General features: G+C 42.8%; 1 protein-coding gene across 6 annotated transcripts in view; it reads right to left on the bottom strand.

The window, feature by feature from the left end:
- Window positions 1–9,303: 9,303 nt before the first annotated feature.
- LOC147450958 (uncharacterized) overlaps window positions 9,304–27,232 on the bottom strand; it is a 119,375-nt gene continuing 101,446 nt past the window's right edge. For all 6 annotated transcript variants that reach the window (XM_086519930.1, XM_086519926.1, XM_086519927.1 and 3 more), the window contains 4 exons: window positions 20,156–20,205; window positions 10,059–10,188; window positions 9,869–9,906; window positions 9,304–9,749 (listed from right to left, as the gene is read on the bottom strand). In XM_086519930.1, coding sequence (XP_086376056.1) covers window positions 9,653–9,749; window positions 9,869–9,906; window positions 10,059–10,188; window positions 20,156–20,205 — 315 coding nt within the window. In that variant the 3' untranslated portion in view covers window positions 9,304–9,652. The remainder of the gene's footprint in view (window positions 9,750–9,868; window positions 9,907–10,058; window positions 10,189–20,155; window positions 20,206–27,232) is intronic.

Here is a 27,232-nt window from a genome sequence, read left to right on the forward strand (position 1 = left end):
GTGGGCTTAGTCCCTATTGACCTTTAGCTTAAGTATTATAAAGGTAGTTTACTAGTGTGATGAGCCTAGGGAGGGTAACAGTGTTATATGACCCCCCAAAGTTATAAAAATAAAATGCTGAAAACGAGCAAACAAAAAAATTAAAAGTGCCACAATGTAAAATCTTAAGCTGGAAGAGAAATCCCAACTTGATTTGGTACTTCACTCACATGTATCGCCTATGGTACTCCTAGAGGTTCCCAGTGTGGGCGCTTTTCCTTGAAAAGCAAAAAACCCAAGGCATACAAAATAAGCACACACATCAAAATTGAATCAATGTGAAAAGACTTTTGAGGGGTCAAAGAAAAGAGAATAAGTCAAGTGATGATTTCATGAGCAATTTCTTTTATCGTAGCTTAACTACAAGGTCTTCTAGGTATAGCCTCTAGTCAACCCTCGGACATGAAATACTTAGCTCTCGCGATTAAACGGCTTAATTGACCAGAGAAAATTGAGAAGCTTGTCCATGGTATTAATAGTTGACCTCTAGTGTCTTTTGATCGTTAAATTAGCGACCCCAAACTTGTTTAATTTTTTATGTTTACAACTGCTTATGTGTTTGATTATAGTACAGTTTAATGTTTACTGTTGACAAATTGTTTAATATTCTGTTACCAATCAATCTGTGTGCCTACAATTGCATATTCTTTTTAATTGCATATGCAGTTACTGTGCCGATTTTGGTTGATTTTTCAATGATTGAAGAAGGCTAAGGACATTCAATCTCGGATGCTGTTCCACCTCAACAAACGGGCTTCATCTCAACAGCTTCCAAGGATGGAATCTACATCAAGAAGAGGGACGTGTTGACCCTCACGCACACCCTATCACCTCGACAAACGCATATTATTTATTTGATTGAGTCATGGACCGGGATTGTCGGTCCAATAGGTGTGTAGTTGATCGCCGATTAGAGGCGCACCACTTATCTTATTTTTACAATAGTTTTGCAATGACCGGCTACTGTGGGAGCCCATATGTGAATGGGTCAAACTCTTATAAAAGGTCTATTTGACCTAAAAATGCTCATTCTTGGAGGTGTAATCTAAGAAGTGCTCTTGCTCCATCTCTATCTCCTTCTCCTTCATGTGCTTGTGTGTGTATGTGGGTGTGTGTATGCTTGAGAGAGAGGGAGAGAGAGAGAGAGAGAGTGTGTGTGTGATTGAGCATTGCGGCAGCATCGACGATAGAGAGGCGGTTGAGCGCGGCATCCGCGGCTGCTCCTCCTTCTTCGCGGCACAGGATCCTTCACGACAAAAGCATTGAGCGGTGAGTGACACACCATTGTTTCGTTAATCTCGCTAGGATTGTCTAGTTGTGTGCTTGCATACTTTCGAGGCTTGCACACAGTGCACATACAAGTTCCTAGCCTTCGACATGTGCGGCAAAGCGCACAGTCACCTACAAAGTGCAACACAAAATAGGAGAGGAAAAAAGACACAATTATTGAAGAAGACCTGCAAACATCAATGAAAGACCTTTTGATTTTGCAATATCTTCAACAGCTATTGATAAAATTCATAAGATATGTGGAATATTTAATGGCAACTTTAGTCTTGATGACCTTCTAGCTTAGCACAATGACTTCTTAAAGCATGAAAGAGACACGTTTGAGCTAGAGGTGCAAAAAGGCACAGTCATCCTTGATAACATGGTGGTGGTTCACTTCAGAGATTGTGATCCCAAAGGACGTTCATATAAGAAATACACTCAGTTTTCACTTTCATACAGACCTATGGTGCCTTATGCACAAAAAGGAGTGCAAGCTAATTCGGAAGTCCTTTGGCCTTTTTTTTATCTGAATTAACTATTTGCAAGTCTTATAAAAAACCCAAAGGAAATCATGGAGAAACAAGATCTACCACCATATGAACAAGAAGGACTACAATGAAGTGGACAAGATAGAGGAGGCTATTAACTTTGAGGTAGAAGCAAAGGAGGTTGAACAATGCAAAATGCTCTCTATGAAAACATCAAAAACAAGCTACCAATGGATGTGTTTGGATTCAATGAAAAACAACCAGATTTTATGCTTCCTTGTGTGCCAAAATTTAGAATTGGCGACAAGACATACATTTTTCTCCATGATATTCAAAGTATGTTTTTGTTGAGGGAAGACTTTGCACTTGGCACCATCTCAAAATTTCACGAGGAGAGGAATGGCTTTGTTTCTAAAGACAATAGTGATGATGAGGCAATGGAAACCTCCAGTATCCCACTAGAGTGCCTCAAACTCTATTTCCAGAAACCAAAAAAGTATAAGGAGACACTCCTTGATGAGGTCACTTTTCAAGCAATCAAGAATAGCCTGAAGCCCTCAACCAACAATCTAGAAGTAGAGGATTGGTATAAGCGCCTAGCACAAGGGTCGAGCTGCTCGTTGGACCTATGAAAGGAAAAGCTTTGGATGCAAGATTAGAGTTTCATGGTAATCCCAAACCCACCCCCCCCCCCCCCCCCCCCCCCCCCCCTGTCTCTTTCTAAAATCTAACACTTCTTTATAGCTACAATCTTGGATTGCTGAAAAGGGTGACTTTCTCTATTGTCAGACTTGAGAGTATCGTGGAAGGGGATGCAGCTCTTTGACAATATCTTGAAAAACTCTGCGAGGCACCAATCTTGGTCTTTCACAATGGAATCTTGTAAGAGGTGAGTACAGAAATTTTGTCTTGACGACACTCTCTCACTTCCTAGGTGGACCAATGCTGCCACAGAACGCGGACAAAGTCATTCTTATTGATAAAGATTTGCAAGAGAGTGTTTCGGGTACATTCTAGGGTATACATGGGATCGTGCCGCATATTACCACACATACATAGCAATGGCACTATCCTTAGGAAAACAAGACCCAAATGAACTCTTAGATTATGGCAAACACTTGATGATACGATACAAAGGCAATGTGTCGAAAAATATATCTAAATTTTCAACAAGTTGATACACAACTTGTGAATTGTACATGTTTTCTTAAGCACAAATTTTCCCTTGTACAAGTTGACAGATTTTGTACATGTTGTGTTATAACCACATATTGTGTTAAAGACTCACAGCCTCTTGCTCCACCTGTGGTTCACATATTGCATTGTCTCTCTCCACTTTCTTTGGCCTTCACGAGAATTGGAGTTCTTAAAAGCCTCACAACATTTTCTTTGTTGTAAATATTTGATTGCATGTGCTATTGCTAAAGACACTAATACTTTATTTTACTGCATGCGGTGAAGGATTCTGCAATAGAATCATTGGAATAGCTCTTTCAAACTGTTTGACTTCTCTCGAGCGCCACCATGCTAAGTGTGTCTAAAGTAGGCATTTCTCACCATGTAATGAGACTTTTCCAAGCCCTGGGTTTCCATATTTTTGAATGCATTATGGTAAATGGTTGAAAATGATGTGCTTCAAATAAAGAAAAGTTGATAAGCACACGGGACACTGACGTAGTTGTTTCTAATCACAAGAATGGTTTTGAGAGTACCATGTAATGAGTAATGTGAGTGTTTGTCCATGCTGTCTTGAATGATTTCTTTAGAATTTGGAGGTTCTCCTTGAACTTGCTGAGATCCTCTTGTGACAAATCATCTTTGTCACGCATCAAAAAGAGTGTATCTATGGAATTCCAGACATCAACCTTGGCATTGTGAGTAGCTAGTTCTTGGTCTTTCATGGCCATATGAAGTTTTTTATATTGCAACTTTGCTAATTTATCCTTCCACACTTTGTACACTTCACATCTTTTATGCCTTGTGGGCCTTGACCTTGCCAATGGATGGTTTGGAAGGCACATCCTTCTCATTGCTTGATCTTTTCTCGTCCCGCTAGATTTTGACATTGCCCCCATGGAGACCCATATTGAACCCAATGTAGAGATATACTAACTTCTCCACAATTCTGCAAAGAGCATGAATTGTACAAATGTGGGCATTAACCACTTGAATTTCTAGAATTGGGCAGAAGTTAGGGTATTCATTGTGCCGAGTAGGAGCCTTTCTCCACCACTTGGGGTCCATCACCTCTGCAAACTCCATGCAAAACAAGCATGGATATTTTTTCATTGCACCCATTCTACAATTATACATATGCTTTAGTTTTTTGAGGTCACCTGCAAGATGAAATTGAACCTGAAAGTCTCTCCTCCATCCACAGACAACACCTCTCCTCGATTCATTTTTCGATCAATTATGTCAGAAATAGGTACTTTTGCAAGATTCATCTTGATGTGATGTGAAATGAAATGTATTATTTTAGTACAAGGGTTGGAAGAAAATAATTTACCTCAAAAGCACCAAGCCACCATACACTGGCTTCAGACTGAGCACTGAAGTATAAAGGATCGTTGGTAGGACATTTCAAAAGTTCCCTATTTATTAATGTGATTGTCACTCACTCTAATTTCTTCTCTACAAGAATCTCACACTCATCTAGCTTCAAGAAAAAATACAGCACACCACCAGTCTCTTCAAATGTGACATTGTAGAACTCTATCATTCTAGTCTGAAACAAAGTAAGGTCCATGAAAATATTGTTGTGCTCATCATAAGTTGTAGTTGTTCCTTGGCCTTTGTAAGTACTTTGAATATGAAAGGGAAAACCAAGGAAGTCGTTATGTGCATTGTTGAGCTGCAGTCTCTCTTTCCAAACACTTGCTTCCGTTGGTAGTAGCTTAGACTTTATTCCCTTCTTCATAAATATGGAGGAGACACAGTGTTGAATAGTTGAATACCCTCTCTTAATAACGTCAAATGAGTCAAAGTGTGTCATGTATGTCTGCGACGGCAGGCACTGCATTCTGAGAAATAAATCGGTCAACAACATCCGCAAAACCATAAACTTCTTGTCATGGATTATATCTTTTGCAAGACTTATTCTTATCAAGGGCGTCAATTGCTTCCCTACATTGGCTATGGGATGAATGTTTTCCTTGTCTCGATAGATAGCATGTCTACAAAAAAAGCAATACATAGACATCATGCCTACAAAGAAAGCAATACATAAGTCAAGGCAATACATAGATAGCATGTCTACAAAAAAATAAGTACATAAGTCAAAGCAATACATAGATAGCATGTCTAGAAAGAAAGCAATACATAAGTCAAAGCAATGCATAGATGGAATGTCGACAAAGAAAACAATGCATAAGTCAAACCGATACATAGAAAGATTGAACTGCTCACCTCAGTGCTTGGATTCTTTTTTAAATACCACCAAATCCAACCTTCAAGGTTTCAAGATTTTGTAGTTTCTTCTTTCGCACAACATGAGCACCCAAGCTCGTATCTTTCTTTCATAAGGTTTGTACCTTTTCTCGAAGGACCTATAATTCCTGTGTGTGCTGCAATATGGTTTTTTGGTCATTACGATGCAAATTAGAGAGTCATAGGATCTCCTTCGCATGAGCATGAAGCATGCATCTGTGATTTACAGCTTGGCTAGTTAGAGTTTTGCAATAGCCAAGCAACCCATTATCTCCATCACCAACAAAGGTCAATAAAGCCGCACGATTTGTAAATACAGGAGAGGCATTACTCTTAAGATTAAGAGGATAGAGGGAACCATGTGTCCCAAATGTCTACATGTTTTTAGTGTGTCGTTAACCTCCACACCTAGTTCTCCTCTTTCAAGTGATAAGCTGAAGAGATGGAAGAATTTTTTCATAGATGATGGATACCTACTCCGGAAGGTGAGAGTTTGTGTACCAACAGACGCAAACATTCAGCGCCAAATTCTTTATGAATGTCATGACAGTCTCAGTGAAGGGCACCCAAGCATAAAGAGAACGTATGAACTCGTATGTTCAAGACTATAGCTTGCATTGCCATAAATTTTTCAAGTTAATAAAGCATAGCGCATGAAAGCGGGAGGTCTCTAGCATCCATTGAAAATTTCCAATGGTAAATAGAAAAGTATGTCTATGGACTTTATTGTAACCACTATACGAGATCGTGAATCAATATGGGTGGTAGTAGATTGGTTGACTAAACTTTACAAATTTATTTCAACCAAATTCACAATTAAAACTCTAGAGTTAGCCAAGTTATTTGCTAAAAATCTGTATAGATTATACGGGTTGCCCAACAATATTGTGTGAGGTTGAACAAACATTTCTAGAGGAATGTGTTTAAACGATTGGGTACACAACTTAACATTAGTAATGCAGATCATCAAGAAACGAATGGTCAGACTGAACGTGTTAATCAAGTGTTAGAGGATATGATAAGAGCATACATTAGCAAAAAACAATCTGATTGAGAAGATTATCTCCATATCCTAGAGTTTGCTTACAATAGTGCAAAGCATGTGACGACTTGTTTTAGGCTTTTATATTTATGTATGATTTTCAACCTAGATCACTAGTTATGGTGGGGTTGGCGACTAAGACAGTTCAGTAGGTCAAGGAATTTCTCCAAGACCACACATATGTGCTAAAACATGCTCGTCAAAATGTTTGACAAGCAGAAGATAGATACAAAAAGTATGTTGATGAGAAATGTCGGCAAGTAACCTTCATGGTAGGGAAAGAGGTATTTTTATGGGTGCCAAAACATTCAAAAAGTCTAAAAACTGGGCCAACACCTTAAAAGTAAATTTTTCATTTTTGTTTTCAAGGATGAAAATACTTCTCCAAGGGGGAGTAATGTCAAAGCCAAGGTTCTAGAGGCCAGGGGCTAGTCTGAACCGAGCTCAAGGTTTGTCTATAAAAGGGCAAGAGGCCGGGAGGAGAGACAGGTTTCAACCACCCTAGTCTCATATCTAGAGAAGAGATGACTTCAGCATGCAAGCAACAAGCCCGATTAGGGCATGCTCACAAGAGAGATAATTATCCATTTTGATGACTATGCGAGACGACGTCACTCCATTGTCAAGCAAGGCTAGTGTCGTGACGTCTGTGGAAAGCTAGTAAGAGAGAGAGAGAGAGAGAGAGAGTACCAAATAATTATATGTCAAGATAATTGATAACTAGGCACCATGTGATGGCCCTTACTTGTGAACATAGGCGTTCCCTACTTACTATTGGTTGCTTTATAGACTAGGTTCAGACGAGCCTAGTGAAAATTGGAGAGTTTTCTTTTGCCTCTGGTGTTCTTGTTCACAAGAGGCAGAGGCAGTATCCTGTATGAAAACAACATTGGTTATTTTAGCCAATTGATGTAGTGCAACAGAAAGCCGCAACCGCTTCTATTGGATCGAGGGGATCGAATGCATTTTGTGCTGAAAAGTGGGTGCCCATGTCGATTGTCTCTCTCGTTTTCTTCAGATACGTATTCTTAGCCCATGAGAGAGCGAGGGAGACAATCTCCCTCATTACGAGAATGGTCAGTAGGCGACCATTCCCTACACCATAACACTAGAGAAAGAAGAGTCTCTAGTAGAAGATGGTTTCCTGATGCAATCAGAAAGCCGGCATTCATGTAGCCAAGGGCTAAGATTACATAGCTCAAGAAAACGAGGGAGACAATCGACATGGCATTGATTGGCTGTCAACGTTGCAGACTACGATCGTTGAGTTGTCGTGTATCCAAAGCTCGACAACAGGATTTCGGATTTTAATATACAATAGATGGGCGGTCAAAAGTGCACGCCCCCCTCCCCTGGACTTTGGCGGTAACCTTTGATTTTCATTGTCCTAACAAATTTTGCAAATTGCCATCTATCTCCATATCAACTTGTCAATTATCCACATTCATAACAAAGGAGTCATCCTCCTTTTCAGCTATGTAAGAGTGGTTGTTTGAGCTTGAATGAAAGAGGTGTATTGTGTATTTGTAGATGAAGGTAGTGATGGGAAAGTTGGGAAGACGGGTGTGGGGATAGCTGATGTACTGACTACGATGGAGAAGGTTACAAGGGTAAGAGGGGATAGGTACCATGTATCTATCACTAGGGTAAGAGGGGTAAGGTTACTGATAGGTACCATCTTACAAGGGTGAGAGGGGCAAGGTAGTGTACCATGAGTTTATAAGTAAAGGTAGTGATGAGAAGGATGGGAAGGAAACACCAAAGGGTGTCAGGATAGCTGATGTATAGTCGGCATTGAAGAGGGTTACAAGGGTGAGAGGGGTCAAGGAGTGAAGGTTCTAGATGGGGCGATATCTTCTCGGCATGTAGAAATGGGTCAATATAAGCACAGAATGAAGAAGCTCCAATTAAGTCGACACTAAATCTTGAACTCTTGTCACATCTAGCCAAGCAAAGAGAACAATGCCCTAAAGAGAAGAATTCGAGAACTAAAATCCTTTGGAATGAGAGGCATGGCCACAAAATATCATCTTTTTGGATTTAGCATTCAAAGTTCTCTTTGAGAGAACATGAACATGGGCAACACAGCCAAAGACTTGAGTCAATAATAACATGCGCATATCACAAATGATAATCAATTTGAAAAGGGTTTAGGCCCAGAGTCAATGTAGAGATGCCTTAAAGAATTTGTGTTTGCACTTTTGCTTGAAACATAAACATGTGCTTGCAGATGGTAGTATTGCTTCATACTTATAGATGACAATAGAGGTCTTGCTCTCTTGAGGGGAAGTTTCGGACCTCTTTTGTTGCTCTCTCTGTTGAAAGACTCACATATCCCTACGTTATAAAGTTACAATGGAGTGGTCAAAGTTTGCACCGCAATCAGATCTAGAGAATTCCTTGATGAAGATTACCTAGCCTTTTACACAAAGCAAATGAAACCCTGCTCTATTGAATTAGATGTAACAGCAATCCTTTTCAAATCAGACCTTTAGCAGGTCTTTGGACAGTAGGCTTAAACAAGGGTCATCATCAAGTTGTAGAGAAAAATGACAAATTTTAGGGAAAATGTCAGGTTGCAAATGCTAATCATTCTAACAATTTCTGAAGTAACTATCTCTATGCGATGGTATTTGATTCTTTTTGCGAGTAAAAACTCTACTTTTCTTTCATATGCTTTAAGGACAGTTCGACCAAGTATTTTTCGTATTCTAATTCAGGATTGTGCATAGCATGGTTCAAGATTTTGAGATATGGTCAGAGCTTTGTTTCCATGCTTCAGATGGAAATATAACCTATGAAAGTTTTGGGGCAAACGTCCTTACTATCATCCCGGGCTAGCATCATATCCCATAGTTTCTACATTGTATCTAAGATGAAAACTCTAGTTAGATTCTTGGTGCAAGTCTCCTTGCTATAACTGCCAACGTTATTGTAATAAGCTAGCTTCCTTTATCTATTTTGAAGCACAATATAATTCTCCTCCTCTAAGAACAAAAAGTCCATTAGACACACAAGCAGAGAGCCCCAACAGCGTTTAACTCAGAACTTCGCATTAAATTTTTTTGATGCAAAATGTTAAAATTGAATTTTTCTATCATCGCAATGGTGATGGAGATGGTGCCAGGAGTAAAATCTTAAGTGTTCATTATGCTCGTATGGTTGAAGTGGCATATCCATACTAACATATCCATTCGTGATCAACCCTTTATTTTGTATTGATCAGGAATGGAGGGCTGCTAGTTAAATTTTACCTATAAGATTTCTGAACCTCAGACCTGGTTCCCACTCTTCAAATTTTGAAGAGAAGCCCCACAACATTTATGATGCAGTTATCAGGTTGTCTCATTTCCAACAAAGGTCATTGTGCCCCTCATATCTATCATAAAGCACTGATGCCAACCACCTGCCGGAGCTTTTCATATACTAGAAAGGTTATAGCTGTTTGCGGGCCAAGCCTTGCAAACATTGCTGACCATCTGTGTGACAAACGAGTCGCCATTCGTTATGCAATGATGCCAATATCTGATACCTCTTTATGGGTCCAAATGTTTAAAAGCTCAAAATGAACATAGCATTTTTTGTACATAATGCTTACCCTTTGTAAAGCCCAAATAACCCTTCTGACCTGCAGATCTGCAAATTTAAGGTAAGGTTAAGTAAACAACCTCACCATTAGGAGGGGCTGTCATTATGTAGCATGTGATGATAGTAACAAAAACACCAAAGAGAATCAGAAAGCTGGCAGTTGAGCAAACTGCTTTCATCACTTAAAAGTTGATAAGAACCTTGTATGCACAGTCGAATGCATTCTTGTATAGGGCACTTGCATTTTCTCTCTGTATCATCATACGCGTCTTCACCATATCTATTGGAGCTGTTGCCGTGGTTCCTACAAGTCCTGCTGCAAAACTTGCACTAGAAAATGTTTGAAGTGTAAGCTTGATGTATATGAAAGTAAAAATCAAACACTACAATAGGATAATTGCTTCTTAATACAGAAATGTAAAATATTTCAAGTATGTCATAAAATCAGCAGCTTATCAATTGCATATTGTCAATACATAAAAAGATGGGTTTCCAGGAATCCATTCAAAACAGCGTGATAAGTGCTAAAGGCTCTCCTCCCAGCTGTCATATACCTCAATTTATGCGAAGAGATGTGCCATGCCTGCTGGCTGTGTTCTCTCAGCAACAACAGAAAGCCTTCTCAGAAATTCAAGTGTCACCTGCCCGGGATGATGATGGCCTCACTCAATGCTCCTTCCGAAAGAGTTGGGAGTTTTTGCATGAGCAACTGCTTCCGGAACCTCAGGATACAGGTGCAATGCCACATTCTGGGTTCAGGTTTGATCCCCCTCATACCTAAGGAGGTGCCAGTGGCAGCTGATCATTTTGCTCTTTTAAGTGCACAGCTTCCTTGACTTCGCAAAAAGGGAGCTCTATCACATTTTTTCCTATCTTCATATGTGGCTGCTCAAAGTGCAAGGGGCAGCCAATAGTTGAGATACAGCTCAGCCTCTGCAATAGCTGCTAATAATGCTCCTCGGTGATACAAGAACTTCAAAACACATTCTCAATTTCCCATATGGAAAACGGGCCTTTTTCTCATATAAATTACCACATTCAAGAGGAGAAAAACCTAGGAATTTCCTTTTCCATTTAGGAAAGCTACTCGTAAAATACACCCATGTTAAAAAATGTGAGGGACTTTTATAATCAAGCCAGGAAAATAATTTTCCTTATGAGAAAGGAATGATTTTCTACTTGGAAATTCTGTTATCATGTGGTAAGACATCTTTTCAAGTTAGAAAAACGCTTTTTATTATGGAAAAGGCATGGTTTTCTACTTGATTCTTATCATGTGGTAAGACCTTTTTGAGCCACGAAAGGAAAAAAACCTTTGTTTTTAGAAACACGCTTTCTTTTTGGAACAAATCATTCCTTAAGAACAAGGTGACGCTCACGTTGTCGGCGTGCGCGGTTCTCCGGGGCTAACAGGGAAAGCGCTCAGCCCTGAGAAAGCGTTGGGCTTTTGGCTGTAAGAGTTGAGAGAGGAGAGAAGCAAAATAGGGTTAGAGAGTTAATATGAGAGCATAAGTGCCATTAGAGGCTAATTTGGAGGATATAACATAGATTTAGTAAGTATCATAAGATTAATAGTAGCACATAATGAGAAACAATGCAACAGGAGTCCAATTCAACATTGAATTTAATGAATCTAAAACAAACTCTACACAATATGGTCGAATCGACCTATAATGATCACCAAGATAAGCTCGAGCACTGACAGTCAATCAGAACCGCTACTTGGCTTCCAATCTCAATCACAATCTTGGGTCTTCTCGGTGCATGTCGAAGCCCTCATAGCCGCATACACTCAAGCCCCTCAGTGAACGTAGATTGGCGCTTACCTCAAACATCGGCCATTGTTTGTTTGTTGTCGAGCTTACCCTTCCTTTCCCCAAGCTCTTGAACAAGTTACCGCCCTTTGTCTGCTCTTAATCCCAGTCCTTCTCTTCTCTTCACATGGCTTCCCTTGCACAAATTCAGAGAGAGAGAGAGAGAGAGAGAGCTCATCCAAAAAGAAGAATGAACCCCCCTGTTCCTCTGCTTCCCTTTCTCCCTTCCTCTTCTCCTCTTTCTTCCTACAACTCTCCTGAAAAAAACAGAGTACAAAAACTTCGATATCTCCCAATCGCTACAAAATTGGCCTATGTGCATCTCCTTCCCCTACTCCCTTCCTCTTCTCTTTTTTCTTCCTACAGCTCTCCTTTAAAAAACAGAGTACAAAAACTTTGATATCTCCCAACTGCTACAGAATTGGCCTATGTGCATGAGACGCAAAATTGCTCAAAAAGGCATTGTAAAAACGAGTTTTGTAAAAATTTTACATAATAGGACTTTTCGATCCTCCTCATACGGTACATTTAGTCTCTCACTCACTTTCCTTTCTATCAGTGACCACATGACCTCCAACCACTGAACTTGCCTTGCATGCTTTAAGAGGCTTTTCCCATACAACCCTTTCTTGTAAGCATCAAATCCCTACATTGGGGGTGTCATACTTGCCTTAACATTCTAGCATACATTCACCATTGCAATTGCATGTCATCGTGTCCCATCACTGCATAATTAATACATACACTTTAATCACGTAAAATCTTCATCTTTTAACCATGTTTTGTCACAAACTGCTGACATGTCAAGCCACTGAAGAACAAAACCAACCTGTAGATCCCGACCGAGGAGCCTAACCCTAGAACAAGCAGCAGAAGAAGTTTTACCAGCTTGCAAAGTCTTGCATAGTGGCCTATTTCTAAAGAGGAGTTCTTGCCAACTTATGGGACCCTGTCCGATGGGGCCCAAGTGACCTAAAGAGATCAAATAAAGCGGGACCTCTACACACACACAAAGACAAAGCGATGACGTAGTAGCTGTACGAACACTCGTATTTTGCGCTGACTTGCTGATGTGGCAGCCTATATGGAATTTCCTGTTTCACGCTAACTGTGCTAGCATGGCAGCCTGTACGGATTTCCGTGATTTACGCTGGGCAATTTTCAGTGCAAGGTTTTGACACCAAATGCTTTTGAGTTTGATGCTTTTCATGTAACTGCTTTTCATAGGCCAAGGGTCTTTAAATATGTGCACAAGGCTCAATCTCAGGCACTCTTCAAGGTGAAGGTGCAGAGTGCGAGTACCGCCATTGTACCAAGTTCAAGCAATATAAAGAAATACTGAAAGGGGCGCCAAGGTTTGGGGCCAGTGCTCTCTCTCGGGGTGGAACTCCACCACTCCTCATCTAGTGTAGTGCATCTCTTTCAGTTCAGTTGTTATTCGAAGTGCTTAAAGTTGTTCAGTCTGTTCTTTTCCGTTGGCACGTGGTGTCCGTCCCTGTGACATGTTTCATATTGGGAAGCAGAGCAACACAAAAACGTTGACATTCTAAAATAAAATGAGAGTAAATTATATCTTTTTGTCAAGCTCTTCTACTTTTACTATAGCTGAGCCAATGCTTGAGAAAAACATTTCACGTACAAATTTTGAAAATTACCCTCGAAATTTAGATTAGAAGGTATTAACAAACTACAAAATGTGGAGGAATTTAGTATAAAAGCCTTCAAATATAGCTGATTATCTGTTAGATTTTCAGTCAATAGGTTTTTCAAGTATTTAGAAAAAAGTTTATTTTAAGCATTGATTTTCTCCCTTTCTTTAGAACCTCATCTCCTCATCTCGTGATCCCAACTATGCGGCATCTATGCTTTGTGTCACTATTCATAAAGTACTACATAGCCAAGACTTTGGATTGCCACGAATTGTGAATGTGGCCTAGGTTACTTGTCACCCCCAGAGTGTGAGACCTTACCAAACAATTTTTCTCTCTTTCACATTACTAGTCTTTTGTGCATACATCTTGTTGTGAGAATTGGAGCATTGGCCATTAGAAACCACGAAGCCTCTAGAAGAGCCAAGGGTCAAACCAAAACAACCATCTTGCCACCCCAAATGGTTGTAGCTTACGTTAAGTAAACCTTGTGTTTACCCCCCCACCGACCTCTCTCTCTCTCTCTCTCTCTCTCTCTCTCTCTCTCTCTCTCTCTCTCTCTCTCTCTCAAAACAAGAAGTGCACAATGACATTTGGCTTGCCATGCCTTCTATCAAAATAAAATTATAGTCGAAGGCAAGGTGGAATCCGTACGTACGTACCTAACGATTTCGTATGGTACAGCCGTATGGTACCGTACGGTACAGTACGGCATGAAATAAAAATTTGGGGCATTTTCTCCACGGCCCAAGTGCGCAAGGGGCGCTTTCAGATTGGGTTAATAGGGTGAAGGGGAGAGAGCCTTAGGCTTTTTAAATCGACCAGGATTACAAAAGACTCTCTGTTGTGTTACAGAGAAGTGCACAGATGCCTGCAGAGAAGTTCACAGAGACCTGCAGAGCCGAGCTACGCGCGTGAAAAGGTACTGCTTCTGCCACCATGCACTCCGTACTCTTCTCGCACTCCGTAGTCCTCATGTGTGTGCACTCTTTTGCATTTGCAATGTGTAGAATTCATTATGCCACGTAAAACCAACCCCAACTGGTCGCTCCACACCAATGTGTTGAGCATCATCACGACCACTTCTCACCAAGGTTCCGGCACACGCTTATGGCAATGCAAGTATTGTGGGGACCAGTACACCAGCACTATTACGCGAGTCAAAAAGCACTTGACGGGCATCGGGTGCACTGATCAGATTGGTGCATGTGAGAAAATACCACCACCTTTGAGGGAGCAGCTTATTGAAGAGTATTTTCCTGTTGGTGCTCCTGGTTTGAGAGGTGCTCCCAACACACAGGATGCTTTACATGATGCTTTTGTTGGAGAGCTGGAGACTTTAGGTGCGGAGACAGAGGTTGGAGGAGGTTCAGCCTCCATGCAACCCCCTACTTCCAGGAAGAGAGCACGTGTTGGCGGTGAAGATGAGGATTCCTTGCCACGTGAAAAAGGTACATCTGAAGCACCAACACAGACCACTTTGCCTAGTCGCATCTCTTCTCAAGCTTGGGTCAAGAGCGTCAGAGGGTGGCAGAGATGGAGATATGTCGCACTCTTACTGAGTGCAACATATCTTTCAATGTTTTGCACACAGATCTGTGGAAAAGAACGGTAAAAGCCATTGCACAGGTTGGGCCTACTGAGACATGGATAGGTCTTGATTACACCAAGATGCGCACCACTATGTTAGATGAACAAAAGGCCTTAATTGACAAGGCACTTACACCTGTGAAAGCTGGATGGTAGGAGTTTGGATGCACCATTATCTCAGATGGTTGGGCAGACATACCCAGACGACACATAATCAATATCCTAGTGTCTTCTGCTTTGGGCACCTATTTCTTGCATGCTCTGGATGCAGGGAAAGCAGGGGAAAACATCACGGCTGAGTTTATATTTGGTCACATCAAAATAGCCATAGAGGAGGTTGGCAAGGAGAATGTTGTGCAGATGGTGACAGATAATGTAGCTAATTGCAAGGCAATGGGATTTATGGTCGAGCAACAGTTTCCTGGCATAGTGTAGACTCCAGGTGCTACACATTGTTTGGATTTGCTCATGGAGGATATTGGCAAACTTTCATGGGTGCAGCCCATAGTTGCAGATGTAGTCAAGGTCACCACATTCTTTTGCAAGAAACATCAAGCTCTTGCTATCTTCCGCAACCATAGCACTTTGGATATGGTGCGACCTTCAAAAACCAGGTTTGCCTACATTTACTTGGTTTTACAGAGGCTCTACAAACTTAGAGAACTTGTTGAAGACGGCCGAGGGGCTTCAACCTTGGAAGCAAAAGAAGACCTCTCAACTTACAAAGCCCGGCCGAGGGGCCTAAAGACTAAAGAGGGTTACGACTTTAAAATCCTAACCCTACCTAACTTAAAAGATTTGGCCGAGTACGCAGGATGGGCTTCTCAAATGCTTGGATCATAGGGGTGTCAGCTTTGTACGGACAGGCTCACAGTCAGGTGCTTTTGGCAGGAGGGAGAGGTGAGCGCTTCATGCTCACACGCTCGGTCAGACAGGGTTGTCCTCTTGCCCCCTTTCTCTTTCTGTTCTATGCGGAGGCAATGAGCAGATTTTTGGTGTCTCAGCAGGTTGGTTTACGGGGCTTAGCACTCCCTATTCGGGGAGATGAGCTACTGGACGTTGAGTTTGCCGATGACTTAGCCTTGTACTTAGATGGCCAGGAGGCCAATCTTCACTGATTTGAGCAGGCTTTGGAGACCTTCTGTTGTGCATCGGGCGCACTAATCAACTGGAGAAAGACAGTGGCTTTCTCGGTTGGTAGTGCTCCTGTGCCAGATTGGATGCCAGGAGAGGGTTTTAGGTGGATTCCCCCAGGGACTGTAGTTCGGTACTTGGGTTGTCAGGTTGGTTTGGACTTGTCTCCCGAGCAGCAGATTGCTCCTCTTCTCCTGTCCATCAGGAGAAAACTGTTACATTGGAGCTCAGCACGACTTTCGTTGGCTGGTAGAGTAGTAGTTGCCAACCAGGTGCTATTGGCGACTATGTGGTACATCACTTCCTGCTGGATCTTCTCGAGTTCTTGTATCAGCCAGGTAGAGAGGCTGATCAGGAACTTCCTTTGGTCAGGACGTGACACTCAGATAGCCCGAGCCAAGGTGGCTTGGTCGGTCATCACGCTTCCTTGTTCTCAGGGAGGGCTTGGGATCATTGATCCAGCAGAACAGAGCAGAGCCCTTCTTGGGAAGTTCATAGTCAAAGGACTTCTTCCAGGTGAGGAGCGCTGGAAGAAGTTCTTGCTACACAGGCTTCGTGCCAGGGTGCCTCAGTCAGGAGGCCCTTGGCAACCTTCGACCAGATGGATCTTTACAGAGATCTGCCGAGTTGGTTTGAGCAGGAGACTGGAGGACCGCTTCGCTGTGAGTTTGCTTAGATCTTGGGAGCTCTTACGGCGTGGCCTGGAGCAGAGACAGCCGACGTGCACGGAGGAGCGCCTACGGCAGCCCCTCGTCTGGAACCCCATGGTTAGCACTCAGAGAGGCCACTTGGTTGGTAGTCGGCCTCATGTTTCCTGGGGTCCCATGGCAGCACGTCCAACGCGCTCTCTAGGTGACTGGCTAGAGTTCACAGGTTTGTCAGAGGAGGTGCAGGGTTTCCAGCTACAGGGCATGAGAGGGGTGCAGAGCATGTGTCAAGACATCTCATAGTCAGTTCCAGCAGAGTGGCTCACGCCTCTCGAGCCAGTAGCACCCCGGTGGATGGGAGCCTTCACACGACTGGAGGTTCTCATTTCAGTCAGGGCCTGCTCAGAGACTGTCCGAGCCCTATTCTTCGAGCTTTAGGGTGGGGGTTACAGTGAGTTGCAGTAGAGGCCCCGCAGGTAGCAGAGTGCTGTTTCCAGAGGATCCGAGTTGTGGGCATATGTGGGAGGACTTGCGTCAAAGACCCTGGCCCAGCAGCTCTTGAGACTGGACACTGGAGGCTTTGGGCTTGGGAGTGTTGTCCACTGGCACGAGTACAGTGGGATCCTGGTGAGTGGCTATGGAGGGACCCCTCCTCTTCTGCAGACCACCCAGGAGTCCCCTTCTTTCAGTACACTGTTCGGCTTGGACGTCATATACTTGCAGCACAGAGAGAGGACCACCCAGCTGCAGCACATCATTGGCAGGAGGAGGGCCTCACAGTCGAGTTCTTGGCAGCCTTTTGGCAGAGGCTATGGGACTCCAGACAGCCAAGGCGTGTCACTTTGTTTCAGTGGCTGGTTGCACACAGAGCTACAGCAGTAGGGAGCTGGCTTGTGCATAGTGGTCTCTCGGCCGCATGTGCAGCCTGTGACCAGTTGGTGGAGAGTAAGCGTAATTGTCTTTGGGACTGTCCCTCGGCCCAGCTGGTGTGGCTACGAGTTCTTCGGTTGATGCCTACTCTCTCCACGGCTAGACAGTACACTTGGGGGGCAGCGGCTTGGTCCACTCTCACGGGCCCGGCACTTCAGTTTGAGCTATCTTCCACCAGCAGGATGATAGTGATACAGGGGAGGCGACCTACACTCCAGCCTGCTACAAAGCTTACTCCACAGGAGTGGTGCAGTGAGAGAGAGGAGTGTTGGGAGCTCATCAATGGCCTGACACTTTGGTTCATCTGGCGGGCCCGCTGTTTCCGCATTTTTTGAGGCTCGCTATGTGCCACCAGTAGAGACTGTTCGTGACTTTTGGCTAGAGCTGATCCATACTCTCAGAGGACAGCTAGAGGGACTACAAGGCAGCTCCGACCGCATGCGGGGGCGCCGCGAGGCTTTCCTTCGACTCTGGAGCACTGGGCCTTTCTTCACCAGTGTCCAGGGTGTGCTCAGATGGCACTACCGACCACCTGTGTGGCTCTTCCCTCCTCCCATATCTTGATTTAGCCTCATTGTATATATGTTGTTCTTTCATTGGGAGAGTCTCCCCATCATGTTTGTTGTAGCCCTCTCTTGCAGAGGTGGTTGTAGCCCTACGGGCAGTTTTCATTAACTACTAATAGAAGGATCTTTTTCTTGGAAAAAAAAAAGATTTGGCCGAGGGGCCTAAACCCTAATTAAAGCAGAGCGCACACACCAAACCCCCAGGTGTGCATAGAGATGATGACGTGGCATGCTATACAAATCAGCCCATGAATTGCGGAGGTGCATGATGATGTGGCAACGCTGTACGGACAGCCCTTTTGGCGCTTGCTTTTAAGCTAGTAGCTTTGAGATCTGATGCTTTTAATGTGAGATGCTTTTGGACACGCCAAGGGCCTTTAAGTATGTTGTGTAGGCTCTCTGTCTGGCATTCTACAGTGTGGAGAAGGAGAGCATAGTTTCCCAAGCTTGTACCTTGTTGAAGCAATATAAAGAAATCCCGAAACGGGCGCCAAGGTTTGGGGCCACTGCCATCTAGGAGTGGAACTCCGCCACTCCGTGTCTTGCGTGAATTTTCTCTCTCATTCTATTCAATCTGTTCTTTTTCAATTGGCACAAGGTGCCCTCTAGTTTCATCAAAAGAGGCAATAGAAGCCCGTAAGAACAAGCACGGGCAAAAGGATAACCCTGCCATACAGCACAAGATAGCTCAAAATGCTCTGCACACAAAACCTCTATTGTTAATGGGACAGCCCTTTTGGCGCTTGCTTTTAAGCTAGTAGCTTTGAGATCTGATGCTTTTAATGTGAGATGCTTTTGGACACGCCAAGGGCCTTTAAGTATGTTGTGTAGGCTCTCTGTCTGGCATTCTACAGTGTGGAGAAGGAGAGCATAGTTTCCCAAGCTTGTACCTTGTTGAAGCAATATAAAGAAATCCCGAAACGGGCGCCAAGGTTTGGGGCCACTGCCATCTAGGAGTGGAACTCCGCCACTCCGTGTCTTGCGTGAATTTTCTCTCTCATTCTATTCAATCTGTTCTTTTTCAATTGGCACAAGGTGCCCTCTAGTTTCATCAAAAGAGGCAATAGAAGCCCGTAAGAACAAGCACGGGCAAAAGGATAACCCTGCCATACAGCACAAGATAGCTCAAAATGCTCTGCACACAAAACCTCTATTGTTAATGGGATTCACAGATGATTGAGAAAGGTCACCCCCCCCCCCCCCCCCCCCCCAACAATCCATCTGTCAAGGAAGCCCATCCTCTGCCCCCGCAAGGAACGCCCAATCCACTGTCAGGCCTTCTCGAAATCAAGAGGGAGAATAGAAAACCGCTGTCTCTTACCCACTCCACAGCCTCATAGGAAATAGAATATTGTCCAGTTGAACAAAGACTGTCTGTGAAGCATGAAGCAGATCACACACGAAAGTGTGTAAGCTATCATGTGGGACAAAATCTTCATAATAAGAGAGTAGAGAGTGATAGAGCACCACAGGCAGAGCAGAGTAGTTTTACCTCTCGTGGTATAAGAAAAAACAGTCCAAAGGATCTGACTAGTACCAAAAATGTGCTGAAAACTATGTTGTGAATAAGCCCATGACGTTCAGGTGCCCAGTGAGAGGGTCTAGTGTCTCCTGCTCAGTAAAATCCCCCCCCACACCCCCCCCCCTTTCTTGTTTACATGACTCATTGTTTCCTTTTCTTCTGTTTCTTTTGGTCAAGTCTTTTGCCTCTTTGCGTAATTTCTTTTCCGTCTGTTTTCTGATTTTGCTTCTCTATTATCACTTATTTTGTTTCCCTGTTTTTCCCCCTTTCTATTTCCTTTTTGTCTTTTTGTGTTGTCCAGTTCTCTGCTGTGTTTTTTCGTTTCTAGTTTTGTCCTTGCTGTTTGTGGTGCCTCATGTCTCTTTTACCATCAGAAAGTGACTATAATCACATGCATTTGAGAACACAAACTGTATAAAAGAAAAAGCTAGAACCTGGTATGTACCTTATATGAAGCCAGAAACCCTCCTCAAGCATCATCCAATGTTTAATTATCTGCAAAATACATGCAAGGGACCTCTAATGTCAAGATAAAATGCAACCACAAACTCAACTGCCGACAAATACTGGCACGTCTTGAAACTCAAGGGAGTACACCCAAATGCACACTGCAATGGAATGTGCATAAAACTTGGAAGACAAACACAGAATGCATTCAAAAGCTTGTATGCATGTCTTTCGTGTGTGTGTGTGTGTGTGCGCGCAATGCCTGTTGAATGGTCAAGTATGTGAATTTGGAGGCATTTATGCATATACAGCTTCTGGGCAAAGGGCTGCCTTATGGCGAGACATCTCGTCTCACTCATGGACTTCCAATGCATTCCTCTGTGGTGATTTTAATAATACCCCTTATACAAATGATAGTACCATAGGCACTTCACACATGTTGCTTGCAGAAAGGCAAGAATGGGATCATCTCTTTGCCTACTCAGATGTTTGACTTATGGCGGTATTTGCATCCAAATGTCTCTGGATTTACTTTTCAGCATGTTGCTCACTCCTCTTATTGGGCACGGCTGGATCGTTGGTATTTGCTTAATTTGCAACAGTATGAGGATTTTGTATGTGACTTGAGCTTGGATTACACTTTGCGCTTGTCGGATCATTACCCTGTTTTCTTTACTTTGAACTTTGGGCAGTCTCTTTGTGATCGGCCTCTTCCTAGGAAATGCTTGTTGCATATTAACAGTGCTTATCTCAATCATGGGGTTTTCCGAGACATGATCTCTGCTATTATTCCCCCTCTGCTTGCACACATGCATCTTGATCTTGATGTTGCCTGGTATCGGTTTGTCGTGAGGGTGCAAAGTGTTATTCATGACTATGGCACACATTACATGCAGTGCTCTCAGGGGGAAGTCATTGTTGCGAAGCAGGCTTGCCAACAGCTACAAGTATTGGCTGATTTGCAGCCTTTGTCTAATTCTAAGATGTCAGAGTGGTGTGAAGCTTGTGTGTGTATTCAGCATAATGATGAGCGGAAAATTGCTAAATGGCAGACGAGTGCCCGTCAACAAGCTTTTATGGATAAAGGCTGCGCTTCGAAGCAATTTTTCAAGCATTTGCATCATGCAAGGGTCGTAGAAGCAATCAAGCGGGTTATGCTTCCCTCAGGTGTTTGGACTTCTTCAAACCAGGAACTTGTTGATGCCATGGTTTCGCATTATCGACAGGCGTTTGCTACTCCTCCTCAGACATCTTCGGATGTTTTCCAAGCGCGTGAATTGTTGCTTTCTTGTGTTCATCCGATCCTATTCCCACAAGATGCGCGAGGCCTTGAGGATTCATTTACTGATTCTAAATTGCATAATGCGTTGCTTGCACTGGGCCGTTCGCGATCTCCCGGTTGGGACAAGCTTATTGTGGAATTTTTCCTCTCCTTTTGGGAGGATCTTGAACAACCATTGCTTTTCATGATAAATGCAGCATGGGAGAAACAAGATTTGCCACTTTCTTGGAAAGAAGGTTTACTTAAATTGTTGCCTAAGCAAGCGCTTTGAGAGCAATTCTCTCACTGGCACCCTATTACTTTGATGCCGATGGTTTACAAGATATTGGCTAAAATGCTGGTGCACCCCATTAAGGACCATATATTTACAGAGCTCCATTAGGCTCAGTACGGTTTCATTCCAGGCCGCCAAATCATGGACAAACTTGCTAATGTTATGATTGGCATGGAGTATGCTAAGTACACTCAGCAAGATGTGTTGGTTATGCAAGTTGATATTGAAAATGCCTTTGACACTGTGCAATGAGGCTTCATTACAGCCACGATGGGGTGCCTAAGGTTCGGTCACAAATTGGTCAATGTGGTTCATTTCTTCTACGATTGTAGTACATTTGCAAGGAGCCTAGAAGGTGAATTAACGAACTCTTGGCCTCTTGGCTGTTCGATTAGGCAAGGTTGCCTCTTTAGTGCTTTATTGTATGCTATTGCCACTCACCCCTTGTTAACGTATCTTGATCAATTGACCTCTGTTGAGCGTCTTCATGGTTTGCAGTTACCCTCGGGTTGTACCTTTATAGGCCAGGCTTATGCCGATGACTCATTCTTTATGCCTCGTAATCAACAGACTGATGTCTAAGTGATTATGGAACATTAGGAAATTTCAGAGGTCATTTGGAGGGCCTTCTAAGAAAATGTATTTTTTGCACTCTCTCTCTAGAAAAAATGGCAAATAAAAGAGCTGGGTCTTTCATAGTAAAACTTCAAAAAGTGTACTTTAAGTAGATTCCTTACTCTTCTGAACATTCGTTCGTAGTGATTGAGGGATAATCCTCTTTTCAGTTGCATTGAATGAACAACGTCAATACGGAGGGAATGAGGCTAACATGGAGGGACGAATCCGCAGCCGCTATTCACTTTCCATTAAACCTGCACATTTGGCTAATGGCGCACTCCTCAAATGGCACAAATGTTACCGAGAAACGAGCCAAATATCACCTTCACATTGATTTGGACAATGAGTACCAACCATTGATTAAGCGCAGTAAAACAAACACACATATACCTCCTGCCTCCATAGACACGCTCAGAGCTCAAGGAGCTAAACACATAGATATCTGGACGAGAGGCTCTCTCTACCCTAAGAATCCAATAACTAATGCGTCTCCACCGTTTGTCAATCCTACAAGCTTATTGACCTTTGCTGGTGATGGAGAAAAGGGCCTTCTGGGTTATTGTAAATCACTTACAAGAGAAGCTGAAACTTACAAGAGCATTCTCCAAGCTCAACAATGTGAGATTGTTCGCCTTTCACATTTACATTCTACAGATCAGGTTACCATTTTGCAACATAAAACAGAGGTACAAGAACTGAAAGGAAAGGTGCGAAGTTGTCAAATGAAGGACACCATCTTGGGTGGTCGTATCCGAAAGAAGAAATTGCGCAATCTTGAAACATTGCAGGTTGCATCAGAAGGTCTCAAGAAAAGAATCCGAACATTAAGGTGATGCTTCTTGGTTGGCTACATTGTCTTAGTTAAGTAATCTCTTTGTTTTTTCTTGTTATGCATTGTTTTCATGTGCCTAAATAGTGTTAGTGAAGCAAATTTTCTGTTATTTACTTATGCATTGTCTTCATGTAGAGATTCAATCTATCCTGACAAGGAAAACATTGACCCCAAAGCCAATATAGGAAAGAGATTGAAGCCACTTATAAGTAGAAGCCTGGCAGCAGATATAGTACATGACAAGAAGTTTAAGGTTCTACAAAGAAATGTAGTGGACCGCTTTATTTCAGAGAACTCAGTGCCTGCAAAAGAGATACAAGGCACACTTGATTCACTTGGTGTAAGCAAAAGAGGATATTCGGCTATCCAAAAGTCTGTCTCATCCATCTTTGTTAGGAAGGGTATAAAATCCAAACTTCTACCATCAGCCTCAAGTGTTTGGAAAGAGAGGCTTCAGCTTAACGAGGCACAGGGAGACTATCTTGGACAGCTCTTTCATATTAAAGCAACTTATAGTGGCCATGGAGCGAACATGGCATATGATGAGTTCAACAATATTTTTATGGACCTGCGGATACTACAGAAGAGAATGGTGGAGTTTTACAACATCACATTTGAAGAGTCACGTGGGCTATTACATTTTGTGTTAAAACTGGATGAGTGTGAGCTTGTTAAAGAGAAAAAGCTAGAGCGTGTTACTATTACTTTAATGAATAGAGCCCTCTCAAAGTGTCCCAGTGATGATCCTTTATATTTTAGTGTTCAATCAGAATCTAACATATGGTGGCTTGGTGCGTTTGAGGTAAGCGATATTCTCAAGTAAGCTCAAATGTTCAGATCTACTTAAGTCTCATTTATTTTGTGTTGCAGGTAAAGAAAGAAGATCATGAGATTCTATATTAGGTGTTCCATCGAACTAATATTCCGGAGGTGATTGATCGACAGACTAACCAGGGAGAGGTACTACGTCTAGATGGAAGGGGAGACTTTCAAGTTCAGTGGCATCTTGCAAGTGACCTTAAAACATTAAAGTGCATGTATAATTGTGGAATGGGTGCAATGGCAAAGTCACCGTGTTTGTTCTGCATGGAGCCTGCAAAGGTCATGGACCCAAAGTGGTGGAGAAAAGCTCCAACACGTCACATTGAGGATCCTGCTTTTCGACCAGTTTTGAAAATACCACTTGTGAATGTCCACATTTGTACAATGCATGCCCTTTGTAGAATTGTGGAGAAATTGGTCTACTTATACATCGGGTTTGCTTGGAAGATTAAGAACTCCGCAGAACGACAAGTAGCCCTGCAGTGCTTAGAAATGGTACTGTCGGATATGGGGCTTCATGGTGGCAATGTGAAAATCCAGCGGGATGAAAAGAGATCAACTGCTGAGAAGGATGTCCCATGCAAACCATCCATCGGTGGGGTGAAGGCACGGAGCTTTTTATCTAAGCCCCAAGGTATGAGAGATCCAAAGCTAACAAAACATGGAAAAATATATAACACATCTTATGTTAGCAAGGTAGAGTATCAGAGCTGGAAAAAGCTACATATTGCAGTCAAAGACCACGAACCAACTACTCGTAACGCGAAGGCTGAGGTTTGGCGATCAATAGACATCCTATTTTTGATGTGCGACAAAGATGACTGGTCACAAGGTGATATGAACAAGTTCAAGGAAAATCTCAACCTTCTGAAAAAATCATTCAAGACAGCATGGACAGACACCCAGATTACTCACTACATGGTATTATAATGTATTCTTTCTCTCTTATGTGCAAATATGTGACTGTAAAACATTCTAACTAATCTGTTTTTATATCCAGCACATCATCTTCAATCATTTGCCATATTTTATACAGAAATATGGGAACCCGGCAATATGGAATACCCAAGGGATGGAAAAGTCTCATTACATGGCGAGAAATGCTTATTTCAGGCACACACGACATGGTGGCTCTCGAATCAAGGCTAACAGTTTGAGAGAACTATTTGAATGGTTCTATCGTAGAATCATTCATCGAATGCAGGCAAAAGAAGTCTTGGCAAATTCAGCAACAGCACAAGCCATCAGACATTTACAACAACAAAAAGCTAAAAGATCAATGGCATACAACAACTCCGGAGCTCGTGAAAGTCAACGAAGGTGGAGAGAGACAATGGTGTATGTGAATCACAAGTGGAGAAAGATACTCTGAGTGGATGACATTGTACAAAATTTATGTAATACATGATCTTATACAATTGCTACTTGAAGTGTATCAAGATTTTGCTGGTTCAATTTTGTTTTTCGGCACGTCACCCTTGTAACGAATCATGAGATGTTTGCCATACTCTAAAAGTTCATCTGGGTTTTGTCTACCAAGAGCTAGTGCCATTGCTGTGTAGGTGTAGTAATACGCTGCCCGACCACCTGTATAGCCTGGGCAGTAACCAAAACAATCTCTAGCAAACACTTTGTCCACAAGAATGACTTTATCTGCACTTTTGGGCAGCACCCGTCCACCCAAGAAGCGTGATAGTGTCTTGAATGTGTAAGTTGCTATTGAACCCTCTTGTGACATGGAATTGTGAAAAACTACTATCGGCGACTCGCAAAGCTTTGAAAGGTACTGTGCTAGGGCCGCATCCCTTCCTCGATACTCTCCTGTCCGGCGCCGAAGGAAGTCATCCTTGTCAGCAATCCAAGACTGCACATACAATGTCAGAAATGACACAAACAGAGAGACAGAGAGAGAGAGAGAGAGAGAGAGAGAGAGAGAGAGAGAGAGAGAGAGAGAGAGTTACCATGAAGCTCTCATCCTGCAGAAAGAGGTTTTCTTGCCACAGGTCTACAGATGTAGTTGACCCCTGACCTGAATGGTTAAACCAATCCTCCACTTCTTTGTTACTTTTCGATGGTCTTAGGCTTTGTCTTATTGCTTGGAAGGTGGCTTCACGAGGTAGTGTCTCCTTGTATTTTTCAGCTTTCTCAAAGCATCTTCAAAGGCATTCCATTGGATTGCTGGATGTTTCCATTGCCTCATCATCACTACTATCCTCTGAAACAAATCCACTCCTCTCCTCTTGGACTCTGGAAATAATAGCTAGGGAGAAATCCTCCCTTAAATAAAACACACTTTGCACATCATATAAGAAGATATAGGTCCTGTCTCCAATCCTGAAGTCAGGCACAGCAGGCAACATCATCTGAGCGTGCTTCTCAGTGAAGTTACTGACATCCAATGGAAGTTTGATTTCTGTGGTTTTCACAGAGAGCATCTTACTTCTTTGTACTTCAATTGCCTCAACCTCAAGGTCGACTGTGTCTTCAACCTCCTCGACTTCTTGCATATGAGTTGTCTCCTCGCATTCCTCATCTGGTGCTGCATCCTGCTCCTCTAACACCTCATCAGGATTCTGCATGAGGAATCCAAACAGGTTGTTCAGGTAAATCATAAAGCCAAAGGCTTCCTGAATGAGTTTGCATTCTTTTTTATGCAAAGGGCAGGCTGAATGTCGGCAAGAGGGTGGTAATTCCCTATACTTCTTCACTCCCTGTCCCTTTCCACCACAATCATTTAAATGCACAAGAGTCATATTAGGCAGAACAACCCTTCCTACCTGCACCATCACTTCAAACTTATCTCTGTAGGACTACAAGAAATTACTGTGCTGAGCTAACAGGTCTTCAATGTCAAACTTTGGATTAAACATAGAATGAACTAGATCATACTTGTCCCCAGCACCACAAGATGCTGCAAAATCAAACAGCCTCTCATCAGTTGCAGCTGGGTCTTCCAGAGAAGACACATCCTCTTTGTCTTTACATTTAGTTGCACAGAGACTACTTTCTAGCACATCTGCATCATCTGAGAAGTCTATATTCCTCTTTCTTGTATTTTTCTTCAGAAGTACTCTACAGGGCACCACACCCTTGTAGGGTGAAGGATCCTCTTGCCCTGGTGACCTCTCTGATTGATCTTCACCAATCGACTTTTCTTCAGATATGTCCTGACAAAAGTCAACAGTTTTTTTGGCAGATACATTAAGCAACTGAGCCTGCAAGGGTTGAAATCCTGGCACAAGCTCTG

The sequence above is a fragment of the Adiantum capillus-veneris genome, chromosome 9, assembly GCF_014529385.1.
Source record: "Adiantum capillus-veneris isolate H3 chromosome 9, ASM1452938v2, whole genome shotgun sequence".
NCBI classification, from domain to species: domain Eukaryota; kingdom Viridiplantae; phylum Streptophyta; class Polypodiopsida; order Polypodiales; family Pteridaceae; genus Adiantum; species Adiantum capillus-veneris.